At 42.4% G+C, this 18255-nt stretch overlaps 1 protein-coding gene across 1 annotated transcript in view; it reads right to left on the bottom strand.

Annotated features, from left to right (window-relative positions):
• Positions 1-18255, bottom strand: part of kirrel3b (kirre like nephrin family adhesion molecule 3b) — a gene marked incomplete at both ends in the record, with an annotated part of 76034 nt that overhangs the window by 30805 nt on the left and 26974 nt on the right. The window contains one exon of the mRNA XM_084447157.1: positions 3815-3920. Coding sequence (XP_084303283.1) covers positions 3815-3920 — 106 coding nt within the window. The remainder of the gene's footprint in view (positions 1-3814; positions 3921-18255) is intronic.

The raw sequence follows: 18255 nt of genomic DNA, 5'->3' as shown, positions 1-18255 counted from the left end.
ATTAAACGCGGCATGACCGTTCAGACTGCGGGCGCGTTGCAAAACATCAGACATGTATCTGATATAATACCACCTTTGAAAGAGACCCAGGTTGGATTTTTTTTTTTTTAATCATGTGACTTGCGCTGTTCAGACGGTCATGAAAAAATCTGGCCTGAGTCGCATGTAGGCAAAAAGATCGGATTTGGGTCACATTTCACTGCCGTGTGAACAAAGCCTATGGGATCTGAATCAAAGACTGACAGAAAATATAAACACAGTCTTGCGGTATAATTAATTTATCCCTTGAAATGGCTAAATAACGGGTTTCGTTGAGTAGTAGGGGAGAGCCGGGTCAAAAGTCGCGCGGGACAAAAGTCGCGTTCAAATTTTCTCCAGAATGACTGGACCTGCAAATATGTGGTTATACGTGCCTACACATATTACCGTGTACGAGCTCCCTTCAAATTTTGGGCGCGATCGCAGCATATTTGACAGAGATATCGATGGAAAACCACTTTTGCCCCATATAAGTAAAATCATGGTCTCATAAGCATTTTTCGATTGTAAAATTGTGTTCACTTGTTTTAGTTTGCAAACATATGCAATTTTCTTAGCATATCTACTGGCTACATGATAACATAGCTTTCAAGTTTCGTGCGAGCAAGTTGTGCCTGCAAGCCAGGGAGAAATGACAGGAGACCGTGGCGGGACAGAAGTCGCGTTGTGATGGCTTAGAACCAGAGGGGTGCGCGAGTGACATTTGGGCAGAATGAACAGGTGAAAGCTCTCGAAGAGATCTTTCTAATGCTATTGGTCAGCTTTGTGTGCAGTTTTAATGTGAAAGATACATCTTAAATGCAGTCAAGACAAATTATTTTGCCTCTTAACTTTTGTCAAACCCCCTGGTTCCAGTCAATTGGATTATAGGCTATATAGGCTACTTTCGTTTACAATAACGTTACCTTATGAACACAAATAGCTTAACCTATAGGCCTACATAAAAACAATAGCCTAAAACCATGTTTATTTACAATGTATTTTCTTTCATTGATAGCATGCCAATATATTAGGGTGAGGAAAACGATGCGCGGCCTCTTTAGTCCTGAGGCCATCAGGCAGGCAGCTCAGGAGGTCGTTGAAGGCTATATATGATTATGATAGTATGTCTAATAATACATTTGTTGAAAGTAAAGAGAATTACATGCCAAAAAAAACAGATAGGACACACTTTGCAGCAGTGCGACTTTTGCACCTCTCCTATGAGACTTCTGTCCCGCTCGGCAGGGACAAATGTCGCATTGCGCTCGGTCTGTTCTCGCCCTATTTATGTTAAGCTCTTATATCCTAGCACGAAAATTACAGTTGATAATAGTGAAGGACATGTGCAAGTTGTGTGTCATAAAATGTGGAATCTCTATCTCTATTAATTTCGGAGTAAATGGAATCAAACCAAAAAGTGCGACTTTTGACCCGGTTCTCCCCTACTCTGACATTGATGGAATCCTGCCAGGGAGTGCTGATTTTTGTCCCCTTTGTCCACCCCTCTCTCCCCAACTCACTATACTCTCCACATGGATACCAATCCCCAAGAGGAAAAGCCATCTGAACTGCCATTCCTCTTTATCCCTCAGAAGCACAGAGCAATTGTCTGGCCCTACACTGAACACCAGCCACACAGCAAAAGAGACTTGATTGTCTCCACTATTGTGCCAGAAGACCTACCTTCGATGTACAACTACACAATCAAACCTCAAATGCCACAATATCAGCTGGTCTCTTTTTTTCTCTCTCAAAAGGGCAGAATCCATCAAAGCTACATCTCTGTTGCACCACCTGTGAGCGTGTTGTACATCCATTTCATTTCCCAATACTGTTTCAAGATTCAGAGCCGGCCAATTCCCTTCACTATTGATTTTGTACCACTTATTCTTCACTTGGTTTTAAAAAACACACTCACAGAAAAGCATGTCTTGACAAATCACCCAAGTAATGCACCTGTACAATGCTGAAGTAAGATTTCACGAGCATGAAGAATGTTTATTTCTTCTTCTGTCCTAATCTCTGCAGACGCAGAAGGGAAATATCTGACAAAAAGGCCAAATAGTCGATGCTCAATGCTAGGTTGAATGGTTCAAGTTGTCCGCTGGGACCCAAAAATGTAAAGGAAACTGTTGAGGTTCTATGTTCCATCTTAGCCTTGGGCATAGTTCAACCTGCATCCTTTCTCCATATCTCCATTGGTCCTGTCCATATCTCCATTGGTCCTGTAGAACACTAACTCTTTGCGGTTGGAAGCAAGTCCTGCCTACCACTTTAACCCTGATAACCTTATCTGATTCCATCTGTCCTTCCACTCAATGAACCTCATTCACCAACAAAGTTAAACATTTATTTGGATGCCTTTCTTCTTAAACTCCACTTACACCGTTTCCAAGAAGATTCTGGCATTCACCATCGTTCTCACATGTTAGACTTCAAATCTACAGTTGGATAACATCATAGGATTGCAATACTATCATATTTGTATCATTTATAATATCTTATAATAATGGTTTTCATTATTTTACAAAGCAAGAGTGCTGTCTTTCCAATAATATCCCTGATGCGCCGGGTCCAACTGTGTGCCCTTCTCCAGATACAGTGTTAACTGAACAAGTAGGCTAATATCATCCCATGCATTTTACTGACGCTGCTAAATATGACAGGTGGAGTCCGGTCTTTAGATTTTCACGTTGACAGCTGTGTATATAGCCTACATTTTTGTAGACTGTAGGCTATTGTATATTATATTCTATCACTTTGACAATGTGCACTGTTCTGTCCTGCTATGTTTATGCACCAGGGCAAATGCCTCAAAGTACAAAGCCTACTTGGCTGAATTAAAATCAGATTTTGATTGCCCACGCTGGATTCGACCTGCAGTCCTCTGACTTGTCAATGCACCTGACATAACCCCACCTAAACCATTATGCTATCAAAAAGTTGGTGAGTCAAGGGCACAAATGACCAGTATTCATTCTGAAAAGTGACATCTGCGCATGACCCTGTAATTGCATTCCTGGGGCTAGCAGGGAGTTAACCTATGCTACTATAATTCGGGTGTACGGCCATGTGCATTCAAATTACAAAACCATGGGATTTATCATTATGAGAAGGCAGGTGTGAACTCATCCAGCAGTTTACAAACAGGTCGTGAATCAGACGGGAGCATTATGGAACTTAGGAAGATATTGGTGAATGAGGCCCACTGTTCTCTACGTATTGTCTGGGGATAGAACAATATCTTCACAACACAAAACAACATGCTGATCACCATCTTCATTTGCCCAGAAGAAGGCCAGAGGATTTGTTCCAGACATTTTTCATTTGACTTTTCTGTGGTTTCTGCGCGCACATTTCTCCAAAGTGTGGAGAAATGTAATAGTGTCACAGACACGGCATCATAAGAAGTCCCTGATTAATACCATCAATAATGAAGTGCCACATTTGACTTAATGTGATAAGTTAATATCTACAAGCACCATCAATCAGTGAAGACCTTTGTGTATCATTTGCAGTTCACATCACTCTTTTTCTATTTCATTACAGGCCGTTGCATAATGCATTATGCTGTAACTTGCATAACCATACTTATACGTATACATGTATTGCTGTCTTTCTCATTTACCAATTATTAATAACGTTTTCAAGGAAAGAAATTTTGAGAGCATGTTAAAAGTTCAAAAGACAGACAGAGAGAGAGAGAGAGGCAAATATATGTATCAAATCAGAGTAAGATAGAATGACAGAAAGAAATAACAAACTGATGAGAAGAGGTAAAGATATATCTCACCTGTAAAGAGCAACTGGTGGGTTGGCCTTGGCTGAGCAGTGGAACTTGACCAGGTTTCCTTCCAGGATAGGCTGAGGCTCCACTGATAGGTTGACAAGTGGCAAGTCTGTATGGAACCATATCAGAGACAACCAATTAGAGCAGCACACAACTTCCAACACTTCAGAGCAAGCAAGGCCTGAGGCAAGAGCAGGCATATGCTGTGTGTAATTATTTTCACAGGTGTGGGAAAAAGCCTATGCTCCCCCCTCCCCCCTCCTAACATATTCAATAGCAACATTAAAGAGGAAGCAAACACACACAATCAAAGCAAGCGGTAAAATTGTTGATAATGAGTTTCTCAGTGAATGGCGATTTGCAAATAGGAATTAATTGAAATAATGATTTGGCTGCTAAGCACTCCACTGCAATTACCATGATGGACAACCAATGAGATAACACACAATTAAAAGGGTGCTTAACATAACAAATGCATATATTGTGCTAATTTAATCAACAACAATTTAGTTCATCCTACTGTACATGTTTTTGATGTTCTCCAGCTATGTCTTTAACCTCTGAGAATTAATGTCAAACACATCCACTTATTTTCCTACCAAGAGCCGCTTCTGATGTTAGGGACGCAGGGATACAGAGGAAAGGCCTCGGAGGACTGAGAGGCTTCATCAAACGCGGGATGTTGGGAGTCACGAAACAAGAGCCTTTCTGTGGGGGGATGATCCTGCCCCCAAAACAACTGACATCTGTTTTCTAACTCCAAATGTGATTGGAGCATACTTCAGAGATATGACTAAACTGAATGAACTGACATTAGGATGAGTATCACTCAGGCGAGAACAAGTGTTTTGCTTGCTGACCCTGTAGCGCCGCATTATGTAATAATGGTGCATTATGTAATAATGTAATAAATTGTCACTTTATTCACGCCGAATTTTTTAATAATCTGCCGCATTATGTAATAACATTCTTGAACGCAATATGTAATAAACCTTTACGCATTTTGTAATAACTTGTTACATATTGCCTCAGTTATTACAGAATGTGGGTTTTGCACTTTTTTTATGAAGAAAATGTAATAATTTGGAGGAAATATCAACAGCTCACCGCTGCACGGTACAATGTGAGACACCGTAACAGGTAGGCTAGAAATAATAGGCCACAAAGGACACATTCAAGATGGCACAACAAACTGCATGTACTGTATAAGCAACAAAAAGTATTATTGTATGAATACAAGGCCAACCGTGGTGGCCTGATACCCAATGCACCAATTCCCTGATGCTCGCATAGACGGATCATGAAAAAATGGGCCCCTGGGCCTGGACGTGTAGGGGCCCCCCTCCCTACCAACTCTCCCCCCGCCCTACAGCCTCCCCCTCCCTACCAACTCTCCCCACCCCCCTACACCCTCCCCCTCCCTACCAACTCTCCCCACCCCCCTACAGCCTCCGCCTCCCTACCAAGTCTCCCCACCCCCCTACAGCCTCCACCTCCCTACCAACTCTCCCTACCTCCCTACAGCCTCCCCCCCCTCCCTACCAGCTCCCCCCACCCCCTACAGCCTCCGCCTCCATACCAACTCCTCCCACCCCCCTACAGGCTCCCCCTCCCTACCAGCTCCCCCCACCCCCCTACAGCCTCCCCCTCCCTATCAGCTCCCCCCCCTCCACACTGCCTCCCCCTCCCTACCAACACCTCCCTACAGCCTCCCCCTCCCTACCAACTCTCCCCACCCCCCTACAGCCTCCCCCTCCCTACCAGCTCCCCCTCCCTACCAGCTCCCCCCCCCCACAGCCTCCCCCTCCCTACCAACTCTCCCCACCCCCCCACAGCCTCCCCCTCCCTACCAACACCCCCCTACAGCCTCCACCTCCCTACCAGCTCCCCCCACCCCCCTACAGCCTCCACCTCCCTACCAACTCCCCCCACCCCCCTACAGCCTCCGCCGCAACACTGTTGTTCTCATCGTCATTTTATTTAAAAAACTGGAAATGCAGGGAACCTGCTGTAAAGCATCTTACTGCCTTGACTCTTTTTCTTTTCGGATCTTTCGTTTTGCTGCTCCGCTTAATATGTGACGGTGCTCTATTTTACATGGACGGTTCTTTGTCAAAATCAAACAGATTGAACCAATTGACCTTGTGACCTACATCTGTGTGATCTGTCTCGAGTTCACAAACTTTAATAGTGCCCTCTATAGACTAGTTTTATAGCCTACTCATTTATCTATGGAAAGGTAGCCTACATTCCCACCAATTTAACCCTGTTTTAAGGTTACTTATGATCATATACAATGGTTCAGATCAAAACGTTGACCAAACTAGCACTTTTGGAAAAGTCTGATAATTGATCTACCACCATTTGGCTCATACAATGGATGTGGGTGGGCACCGTGAAAAATCATTCAAAAAACATGTTAAAACATGTCTCAATTTCAAATACAAGAAACTCACCAGGGTGTTAGTTGGCGTTCTGACATATAATTCGCCTTAAAGTAAGATTCTAGTTCACCTGGAAAGGCTTTTTTAAATATTTCATATAGAACTATTTAGTCGCAGCACATACGTGTGTAAACTTCCACAAACTAGGTAGCCTAGCAACATAAACAATAACAATAGCTACCGTAAGTAGTTCCGCTTCCTGAATCCCCTCTGCGGATTCATCTACACATCTACAACGGTCGCTTCAAAATGATCAATAAAACCCTACAGGATTCATACTTTACGGTGAATTTTATGTCAGAACACCAACGGACGCCAATTACCCCCTCGGTGAGCTTCGGTGAGAAATCGAGAATTTAACATGTTTTTGAAAGATTTTTCAAGGTGCCCACCCACATCTATCGTATGACCAAAACGGTGGTAGAGCAATTCTCAGACTTTCTCAAAAGTGCTAGTTTTGTCAATGTTTTGATCTGAACCATTGTATATGATCATAAGTAACCTTAAAACAGGGCTAAACATGCATTTTCCCTTTATTACTCCTTTAACAAGTAGGCTATAGAAAATATGTACTCTAGCCCACACAAGCTTCTCTCTTTTTTTAAAAGACATGGGCCCCTATAAACTGTTTAAAATATGAATGTTTTTATATATATATATATATATATATATATATATATATATATATTTGTGTAAGGAATCTCACCCTAAATTTCTATCAGTGTCCCTGCAACAAGAAATGCAAAGGGCCCCCTGAGCTCTTGGGCCCCTGGGCCCGTTTGGTAATAGGTCTTTGGTTGCTTGTGTGTGTGTGTGATGACAGACAACAGCTATCCAAATGGCAATCACATCCAATTACGCACAGCTCTATTGGTTAATGCAGACTATTGTACATAATGATCCGGGGTTACCGGAGCATCAAGTCACGTACCACCCGTCTCAGTAACAGTTTTTTTCCACAGGCAGTTAGGCTGATGAATCACTGATGCTCCTACTTTTGCTCTATGCACTTTAATGTATCTTTGTAATGTCTTAATGTCTTATTGTCATATTTTGTAGTGTCTATAGTGTCTTAATGTCTTATTTTGTAAACGTCTCCTGTCATATTGTTGTAATGTCTTACTGTCTTATGTCTTAAGTCATGTCTTGATGTCTGAGAGTGCCGGGCACAGTGCATTTCATTGTATTTTATAATACACATGACAATAAAAGCCTTGAACTTGAACTTGGGGGTAGCTGCACACATTGGACGGGGATTAACTACTGTATCTCATACTGTATGTGCATTCAGATAAGGGATGGTTGCAGAATAATCATGGTCATGATGTTAAACTTAATTCATCTTAATTTATTTCAGATTAGAGGGATATAGCCTACGGTAAAACATTTAAAACACATGTAACCATATTACATAGAGGATACATTTTTAACTTTCCCCAATTTTACACACTAAAGGGTGCATGAAACAAAGGAAAGGGGGGAAAACAATAAGACAAACATTGCGTATTGTATTAAATTGCTAAGGACTGAAAGGTTAAAGGAGGGTGTCTCACCAGGGAAGATACCTGTAAGCAGGGAACAGTTTACAATGGCTAGAATGTCCTCAAACACATTAAAAATAATCTCGAAAAATATGGAGGATCAAGAGGGCATGTAGATGAGTTAAGTTGGGACACTACTTTGCTCAGCAGTTCTGTATCAGCCAGTGCAAAAGAGCACATATTGCTATTACATGGTGGGAAAGGGTCTGTAGCACTTTTTTTAATGAAGAAAATGTAATAATTTGGTGCATTATGTAATACACCACTAAAATGCATGCCTTTATTAGATTTGTCAGACTTTTTTCGATAATCTAAGTAGCCTATGCTGTTTTAAAAACCAGTATTCACAATATGTTACTAAAATAGATGTCATGTTTAAGCAGTTAAGCCTAAGCCATCCATATTCGCCAAGGTGTAACTTTAATAAGCCGCGTCTCTCCGTTTTATCATTAGACTAATATATTGTATATAATATTAAGGCCAATCTCCAGTCTTCCCTTTTTAAATAAAATTCTGGAAATAAATTGTGTTCACTTAAATGATGTGAAGAACATTGTATTGTCTTTGTGTATGAAATGAGCTAGATTGATTGATTGATTGATTGATTTGATTTATTTTGATTTATTTGCTGAGGGGGAAGATGTTCCCTAAAAGAAGATAAGTACAATACTAAAAACCTATAACATTAAATCTAAAAGCAAAACATACAAAAAAAACATACATCAGGATTATAACAAGATAGCCACATATCGATTAACTACTAGACTACATTTGTATATTACATACATAAACCCGGGCAGATGGAGACAGTTAATGTGTTAATGTGTGCAAGCCTGATTGGACAACAGCCATTCGCTAAGATGTACTTTGAAGGTGCTGAGTGTGGGGCGTTCTCTAAGTTCGTGAGGCAGACTATTCCAAAAATTGCTTCCCTTCACTGAGAGGATGGAGTGACCAAAGGTTGTGCGCCTAAAAGGGATTACGCAGCCCCCTCTAGCTGAGGCTCTAGTACATCTGGTGGTGGTGATTGATTGATTGATTGATTGATTGATTGATTGATTGATTGATTGATTGATTGATTGATTGATTGATTGATTGATTGATTGATTGATTGATTGATTGATTGATTGATTGAATGAATGATGTTTCTACTGAAACACTCAATTTTCAACAGAATAGGCTAGATCACAAAGCAGATCACAAAGCAGCTACAGCAGGCCTGCAAAGAAGCATCCTAGACTCTCTTAGACCCAAACTTCAACTGTACAGTTTCACTTGCCCCATTTCATATGACATCTTCTTCTGGTCCATTAGTGACAGTATGTAGCAGTATATTAGCAGTGTGAGTGTGAGGTGGGTTCCCAGTGGTTGGATGGGGTTTGTAGTAGGTACAGGCAGCAGCACATCCCATTTGGATGTAGTCCTGTCTCCATTTCATCTGTGTCCAATTACGCTAATATGGCATCCAGGGGCCTTGCTTGGATGTGGAGGGGGAATTGTGAGGGTAGTCAGAGACCGAACAGAGGCAGGCACTGCTGCAGCTCAGGCGAAACCCTCCAGTGGTGCAGTTGTAGATAGTTTGTGTGTGTGTGTGTGTGTGTGTGTGTGTGTGTGTGTGTGTGTGTGTGTGTGTGCGTGCGTGCGTGCATCAGCCTCTTTGCAAGTGTGTTTGCCCCTGTGTGTGGGCACAGAGAGAGGTGTGTGTATGTGTGTGTGGGGGGGGGGGGTTCTGCTGTTTGCCCTGTGGATGTGCAGCTGCTCTGGGTAAGCTCAGCTGCCACCGGGCCCCAGAGGGAGGGTGGTCCAGGTGCCATGTCTCCCCCTCATCTGCTCCCTGCAAGCAGCCAGCCTGAGGCTCTGCTTTTTGGGACATTACTAACCCCTCCCCCTCCCCCCTCCCTGCACCAAACACACAAGCCACACCTGTGCCAGGTCTCTCCAGGCCAATAAAGCAAGCAACAACATGATGCAGCCGGGGAGACACCAGGCCACAGCGAACAGGAACTACCTCCAAGCTGGGAGTGCCATTGCTAGCAGAAGGGTTAGGTGTGTTAGCACTAGCCGTGGCTAATTGGGCAGACAAGAGAGGTGGGCAGGGGGAGCTGCAGAGAGGCAGACTGGCAGATGTGGAGGTGGTGATGGTGGCGATAGCAATAGACCCAGGGTGGAAGCTTAGCGAATCCACAGGCCCCTGCTAGCCAGTATTAAGCTTCCGGTGAGCTTGGACTTGGTACTTTTGAACTTTTCCTATATTTGGCTGCCAATGAGATCTGAGGGTATCCAGGCTCATTACTGTTTTATTACTGATTGGACCAGGAAGTGCTTTTCAAGTCAATCAGCCTCTGATGACTGACCCCTATTGAAAGGGTGCAGCACTCGGCTGTCTACTCACTTAAGAGATCTTGTGGCACATTGCCATTACGCCTGTGAATAAGATGAGTGACTTGGCGCACTCGCTACGAGTGATCGCTCCCCTGGAGAAAAGGGCGAGGGGAAGGACGGCTGCCAAAAAGCCCGCAGAGAGCGGCTCATGGGGTGGATCTTCGATTGTCACATGGCTACCCTCTGACCCCCTGGTTCTGAAAGACAGCGACTTAATAAAGAAGTCTATTTGATGTAGAAACGCATGAGTTTCACGGCCACCTCGTTCGAGGTTTGACACGGCAGGCCATCAATATGCAAGGCCGCTAATGCCACAGTTTCATCAGCAGAGCAATAGGGGAGGGTTGCTTATGGGAGATCAGAATTGCGAGGGCTGGCGGTAAACTAGTAGGTGATAACAATAGGCAAGAACGAGAGAGAAGGACAGAGAGAGAGAAAAGACAGTGGTACGCTGACAGCTTTTGATCGGAAGTTCAAAGAAAGGAGCAGATGGCATTTTGGAACCTTCAGCCAACTTCCCTCTTTTTCCTGGAGATGGTGCCGATGTAAAAGGCTTTCTTCCCTTTCTTAAAGCTCCACTTCCATTCTCCCTGGGTCACCGTGGACAGCTGTTCTCCATGAAGATCAGCCTCCAGGAGAACCGGTCGCTTCTGAGGGATACAGGAGGCTGGCTGTTTGATGGCAGAGTTGTAGTATACTCCTGGCAATATTATGCATGATGAACGCTGTCAGCTGGCTGGCTCAGTGGATGACCTAAAGTGAGCTCATAGGAGCCAGATGACAGCAGGGCCTTGAATCTTGATTAAGACAAGCCTTCGTTTGTTTGGGCAGATATTTCAGTCAATCATTCTGTTAGCCCTGTTTTTTTAAGATAATAATAATAATAGGGCCCCTGTCACTGCAGGGCCCTTCGAATCATCCTTTACCCTCTTTTTTTCCTTCAGATTAATTTGCCAGTATCTTCTTGATTAGGAAACGGCAGAGTGAAGCAGAGTTGGGGAACAAATATAAATCCTCCTCCATCACACATCTGCATGTTATTTATTAATTAGTCTCAAAAAATGTCATTCTTTTTTTCTGCGACTGCTTGTTTGCAATGCAAACAGACTGAGAGCCTTCACCTCCTCTGTGTCCTCCCCTCTCCCTTGTGTGTGCGTGTGGAGTGAGGGGGGGTGCAACGCCTGGATCAAGATATATGTCTCCAGACAGCTGGGCGGAGGATGACTCGCTTGTTTTGGGTTTGTGGATTTGCATTTGGAATGGAGAGAGCGGTGAGGAGAATATGATACGGAGTCTCGACTGAGGCCTACATACAGTTTAAAGTCGAAAGAGGTAATTTCATTGCATGGGAAAAGTGCACTGGGCCCAAAAAAAGCCCTGCCCAAAGCCGTGGTGGTGTTGTTGAGAATATCATTATGGGATAGCCCTATCAAATAATTACAGCGGGATAATGGACTCGCTTGGACAACTGAAGTCAGCACTCTTGTCTGTGGTCCTGAATCACGCCTCTTGCATTCAGCCTCATCTCATTTGGCAACACTGAGAAGTGCCTGCTGTATGCTAAAAGGCAATTCTGCATGGAAATGTATTGTTTGACGCTGGATTAAGATTCAAGATTCCTTTATTTGTCACATGTAATGTAGGGTATACATTCACAGTGAGGTGTTGCCGCCAACACCAACATTTAGCTCAATACAGATAATTAACAAATTACGAATTTACAAGTTACAAATTTAAAAATTACACAATAAGATCCATTTCTATATGGCATCAGTATGGAAAGAAGCTCTTTCTGAGTCTCTCCGTGCTCACTATGGGAGTGCGGTATCTTTTCCCTGAACATAGCAGAGGGAACAGTCCATTCCCTAGGTGGCTGAGGTCTTTCAGGATCCTGTTGGCCTCCCCCTCCCACTGTTGGCCTCATCCTGTTGTACCCCCGAGGTACGTTCAGCTGTCCGTACCACTCTCTGTAGGGCCTTGCGATCTTGAAAGCTGCTGTTCCTGTACAAGGTCGTGATATTCCCAGTCAGGATGCTCTCGATCATGCATACAGTACTCAAGAAGTTCCGTCAAAACTGGTGGGACGCTATGAATTTCCTTAGTTGTCTGCGGTGGTACAGTCTCTGACGTGGCCATACAGTCGTGCGAGTACAGGCAGCACAGTAGTGGGGACAGAACACAGCCCTGGGAGGCTTTTGTGTTGAGGGTGAGGGAGGATGAGGTGAGGTTGCCTATCTTCACCACCTGGGGTCTGTCTGACAGGTAGTCCAGGGTCCACTTGCAAGGGCGTCGTATTGCCCAGGACTCTGAGCTTAGTGTCGAGTCTCGATGGGATTATAGTGTTGAAAGCTGAACTCTAGTCAATGAACAGCACTCTCACATAAACCAAATTCTTCCCCTTGCTCTTGTCTAGGTGAGATAGGGTGGCGTGGAGGACATGAGCTATTCTGCCCTACAAAGGCAAAAGACCTTAACTCGCCAGAGTGCAGAACTGAGAAAAATGACTTTAAAGTTTTTTTGTTGTCCAGCCAAATCTATTGTAGGTAGGATATTGAAAATTTGGCAATTATTAGTTTTTCTATGAAGTAATTTATCTACATAAAATATTTAGTTCAAACTTGACCTTTGACCCTTATTTGGAAGCTACTGTACTCTGCCTTTGCATTGCCTGTAAATAATATGGAGTCATGCCAAGGCAAAAGGCAGTAACTTCCATTTGATCAATCAATTGGTTTATGGTCACTATACAAAATCAGTATATGATAATAATGATACCATCTGCATACAATCTACTGATCATGGCACAATTAGGCTTGATGTAATATATAATATAATGTAAATGAGTATGAATTAATGTGTATTTGAAGGCATTACAAACTCGCACATCATTAGGCCCTATTTATTACATTATGATTATGACAGGGGTGCCCACACTGTCGTGGAGATCTACTCACTGGATGAATTATAATTATATATATAATTATTTAACCTATAGGTGGTAAATACTTTGTGTAAACCATTCCAGATAATGGCTGTGACCACAGCATTATGAAGATCGAAAGAAAAAAAACAGATATCAATTCATAGCGAATGTGATTGGATGTTGTTGTTTTTTTACATCACAAACGTCAACATCCGTTCGGTCAACAAACACGTTCTTGCATGTGGAGGATAACTTTTTGCAAACAATGTTAGACAATGTTGAATGCAAGGGTTACAACCAACGCAAGGATAGTGGACTCAGACTCGCGTTTTGTATTGAATTGGATTATGTCAGCAGGATAACCTGTCAGCATGTCAAGAAAGAATAATGGATTTAACGTTTTGAATGCAGCGTACTCAAAACAGCTGTGGATATAATTTGTCGGCGTTTGCAATAGATTTGATCAGGTTAAAGAAAAGGTAGGCAATGTTTATCTTTATAGGCCTAATTGTGAATCATTAGTGCTGAACATATTGCGTGCGTGCGTGTGTATGATTAGGCTAGGAGTTGTGTCTCACTCGCACTCGCGCCTGTCCTAGAAAGTGTCTCACACTGTTGGGCTATCACAGTCCGCCAAGTTTGTTTCGCTGTCGAGCTGTCAAAGGCTGACAGGAAAAAATAATAATTCATTGCTTATGATTTACGATAACTTATAGCTGGCAAGCATTGCTTCTTTCCAATGCGTTGTTTGCATTGTTCTGATCGCATATGGGAGCAGTGTTTATTCTCAAGTTATAACTAAGGTGTGTGTCAGAAATGCTTCGGTGACAGATAGACTACTATACAAATATAGAACCGTAACTTGAGCGCAGTAAACAGTAGGCTAACTCCACGTTGATGCACAGCAAAACAAAGGCAGAGCCTACCGTATCTCAAATCGAACGTTGAAGAGTGCCGAGAAGCCATGGGAAAGAACCGTAACTGAAGTTACGTTCTTCTGCCTTGGCTTCTGTAGCGCTTTTGGAAGTTAAGGTAAAGTCAACCCACTATTTTCTCGAAAAAACAACACAATTGTCTCAAGATACTTGTACACATGATAAAGTATATGCTTAATGTCCCAAAAATGACAAAAACTCATTTTCGACAAAAAATAAGTTACGGTCTTCTGGCTTTGTAGGGCAGTATTGTATCCTCTGTGAATCTGTTGGGTCTGTAAGCGAACAATAGGGAGTCTAGTATGCTGGGCAGTGAGGATCAGATGTGTTCGTTGACCAGCTTCTCAAAGAACTTCACCATGGAGGTGAGAGCGGTATTCATTGAGGCAGGGCATTGGCTTCTTAAGTACGGGGATGATGGAGGACTTCTTGAAGCATGTGAGGACAGTGGACTGGGCCAAGGACAGGTTGAATATCGCTGTGAACACAGGAGCCATTTGGTCAGCGCATGCCATAAAGACCCGCCCTGGGATACAGTCTGGTCCCGTGGCTTTCCTGGTGTTCACCTGTTTGAACACCCTTCTGACGTTGTGTTGAGGGAGAATGTGTGAAGTAATGTGTTGCTCAATGTTTAGATTACTCTCATTCATGCTGCTCCAGGACAGAGAGGGAAAAGATTTGGGAAACTGAAAGGTGACTGGAATAAAAAATGATCCAAGTGGGCATTAGGGATAAGAGGACTTTAATTACTTTAGTTGTGCCACATTGAACCAAAAAGCCAATTAGTTAACTTTGAATGAGGAGAGGCAATCATTAAAAAAAAGTAAAAATACTGGGGTGAATTTGCATTCCCTTCTGGGAGAGCCGAATAAGGTGGGATGCTTGTACCATGCCCTCAAAAGACAGGCCGTATCACCTCTTCAGGAAAGATGTAGGCAGGACTAAAAGCCGTCATCCACCTGGGACTAGTATCGACCCTTCCTTTTTTAAGAGGAGCCTGGGAACACTAGTACACTGGTAGCCCTTTTCCACCAAGAAGGAACCGGTTCGGTGCTGGTTCGCGAGCCTAATTTTGAACGGTTCCAAGCATTTCGATCAAAAATAAATGAGTTCGGGAACCCCAAAGTTGGTTCCGAACCGGGACCAACAAAAAGTAGGTTTTTCAGCGCGAACCGTGATGATATAATGACATACAACGGTCCCGCTCAAAACTCGAAAATGCAGTCCCGTTCCCTAGATAGAACCAAGGTTCCAAGAACTTGGAACCGGACCGGTTCACAAACCAGAGTTACTTTGGTGGAAAAGGGCTATGGGTGTAGCATGAGACTTGTGAGCCTGAGCACTGTCCAAGGCCAGGCAAGGCAAGTTTATTTGTATAGCACATTTCAGAAGCAAGGCAATTCAAAATGCTTTACACCAGACATTAAAAGCATCAAGACAAAGTGCAACACATAAAAGGTCATATAAAACGAAATGCAAAAAAAGGACACTCTTTTCTTTATCACATACTGAAACCTTCTCTCTCTCCACTCACTTACGTACAATGTCCTTCTGTATAGTTGCTCGCTGGCTTTTCACCAGTGCCTCAAACATCCTTTCTAAGCAAGGGATCAGCTGTCAGTGGCCTACTGTTGTGTCACTAGGCACGCCTTGCACCAAACATCCAACTTCTCCATTTCCAACATACATTTCCTTCTTTCTCTTCCTCCCTCAAGTCGTTCTACTAACAATCTCTCATATTTTTCAGAACATTTAAAACAAAATGCAGGAAAATTAAAATACAGTTTTTAAAGTTACAATGCAGTGTATGAATAAATAATTTAATAAAAAGCAGCGGCAAAAAGACAAGTCTACAGTCTTGATTTAAAAGAACTGAGAGTTGCAGCAGACCTGCAGTTTTCTGGAAGTTTGTTCCAGATATGTGGAGCATAAAAACTGAACGCTGCTTCTCCATGTTTTGTTTTAAGTCTGGGGACAGAAAGCAGGCCTGTGCCAGATGACCTGAGAGGTCTGGATGGTTCATAACGTAGCAGCAGATGAGAAATATATTTGGCCCTAAACCATTCAGTGCTTTATAAACCAACAGCAGTATTTTAAAGTCAATTCTTTGACAGGAAGCCAGTGTAAGGATCTCAGAACTGGAGTGATGTGATCCACTTTCTTGGTCTTAGTGAGGACTCGAGCAGCAGCTTTCTGAATCAGCTGCAGCTGTCTGACCGATTTTAGAGAGACCTGTAAACACACCGTTACAGTAGTCTAGTCTACTGAAGATAAACGCATGGACTTTTGGAAGTTTTTCCAGATCCTGCTGAGAAATAAATCCTTTAATCCTTGATATATTCTTCTGGTGATAGTAGGCTGACTTTGTAATTGTCTTAATGTGTCTGAGTCCATGACTACAACAAGATTGCTGGCTTCATTTGTGGTTTTTAGCATTACTGATTGGAGCTGAGTGCTGACTTTTAATCGTTCTTCTTTTGCTCCAAAGACAATTACTTCAGTTTTATTTTTGTTTAGTGGAAGAAAGTTCAGGCACATCCATTCGTTGATTTGTTCAATGCATTTACTCAGCGCTTGTATGGGATTAAAGTCCCCTGGTGATATGGTGATATAAATTTGTGTGTCGTCTGCATTGTTAAGGTAGCATATTTAGTTGTTTTCCATAATTTGAGCTACTGGGAGCATGTAAATGTTGAAGAGAAGAGGCCCCAGAATGGAGCCTTGGGGAACTCCACAGGTCATTTTTGTCTGCTCAGATTTGTAATTGCCTATAGACACAAAGTAGTCCCTGTCCTTCAAGTAGGATTCAAACCAGTCTAGCACTGTGCCAGAAATTCCCAGCCAGTTTTCCAGTCAGCCTAGTAATATGTTGTGGTCAACCGTGTCGAATGCAGTGCTGAGATCCAGTAATACTAAATTTAAATGGATGTCATTGAAGACCTTAACAAGAGCAGTCTGCTTTGGTGTGGTCAAAATCCTGATTGGAAGACATCAAAACAATTATTTAGTGCCAGTTTTTCAACAGTGCTTGTTCAGCTGTTGAAAAACTGCTTTTTCAATGATTTTACTTAAAAACGGGAGGCTAAAGCGGGAAAAACTTTTATCAGTTTCTCCAATTGACAAACGTTTTGTCTCAAATATGTATGCAGGTATTATTAATCTCACTGGTGACAAAATGCATAGGCCAAGAGTTAAGTCAAAATTGGAAGAAGAACTGAGGACTGAGGAGGAAAGACTGAGGAGTTGATGGACGACTGGTGGAAAGATGTTTTAAATGGAGTTAATTCATCTTTCATCATCATCATCATCATGTGCACGTCTTAGTTTAATCCAGTTGAAAGTGGTACACACTTCAAGTTCACTAGAGTAAGGCGAGATTAGCTGAAATATATCCTGACTCTGATCCAAAATGTGACCGCTGTGGTGAGCCCCAAGCACATCTCACACACATGTTCTGGTCTTGTCCACAACTGCAACTATTTTGGTCTTCAGTGTTTGACACTTTATCTATTGTCCTACACGTACCACAACAACCATGCCCACTGCTAGCCATATTTGGATTGCCAGCAGATCCTTTGCCAGGCACAGCCTGGCATGGGGACATAATTGCTTTTACAACACTCCTAGCTAGAAGAAAACTATTACTATGTTGGAAATCTCCAAAACCACCCTCGTTCTCAATGTGGCTGAATGATGTGATGTCTTTTCTAAGCTTGGAGAAAATAAAATTCTCTCTTAGAGGAATTACTGAGGGTTTTTTCAAGCTATGGAGCCCATTTATATTTAAATAACCTGTCAACCATTTCCCCAGACTAGGAATCACAGCTTCTACATTAGTATTGCTGTTTGGAAATGTGTATGAACTTGTTTTCTTTGCATTGTTTTAGGTCAGATAGCCCTGCATCTTATGTTATAACTATTTTATTTGCTTTGTTATTCCGACCAGTTGTCATTTTTCGCTAAATGCATTGAACGACAATATTCTTATTTGGATTTTGGAAGAAATGTCACTAGGTTATATATATTTTTATTTTCTTTCTTTCTCTCAGAACTGTGTAACTGACCTTTATTAACCTGATCTATAAGTATGCTGGTACCTGTTAATGTACTTTATTTACTTAACAACAACAACAACAACAACAACAACAAAACCTGACGAACCTCATTACCTTCAATTTATTTTTATTTATTTGTATTATTATTTTATATATCAATGTTC

Source organism: Borostomias antarcticus (assembly GCF_949987555.1).
Source record: "Borostomias antarcticus genome assembly, chromosome: 1".
NCBI lineage: Eukaryota > Metazoa > Chordata > Actinopteri > Stomiiformes > Stomiidae > Borostomias > Borostomias antarcticus.
Note: the sequence above shows the minus strand (reverse complement) of the source record. Positions and strands in the feature narration are given on the sequence as shown.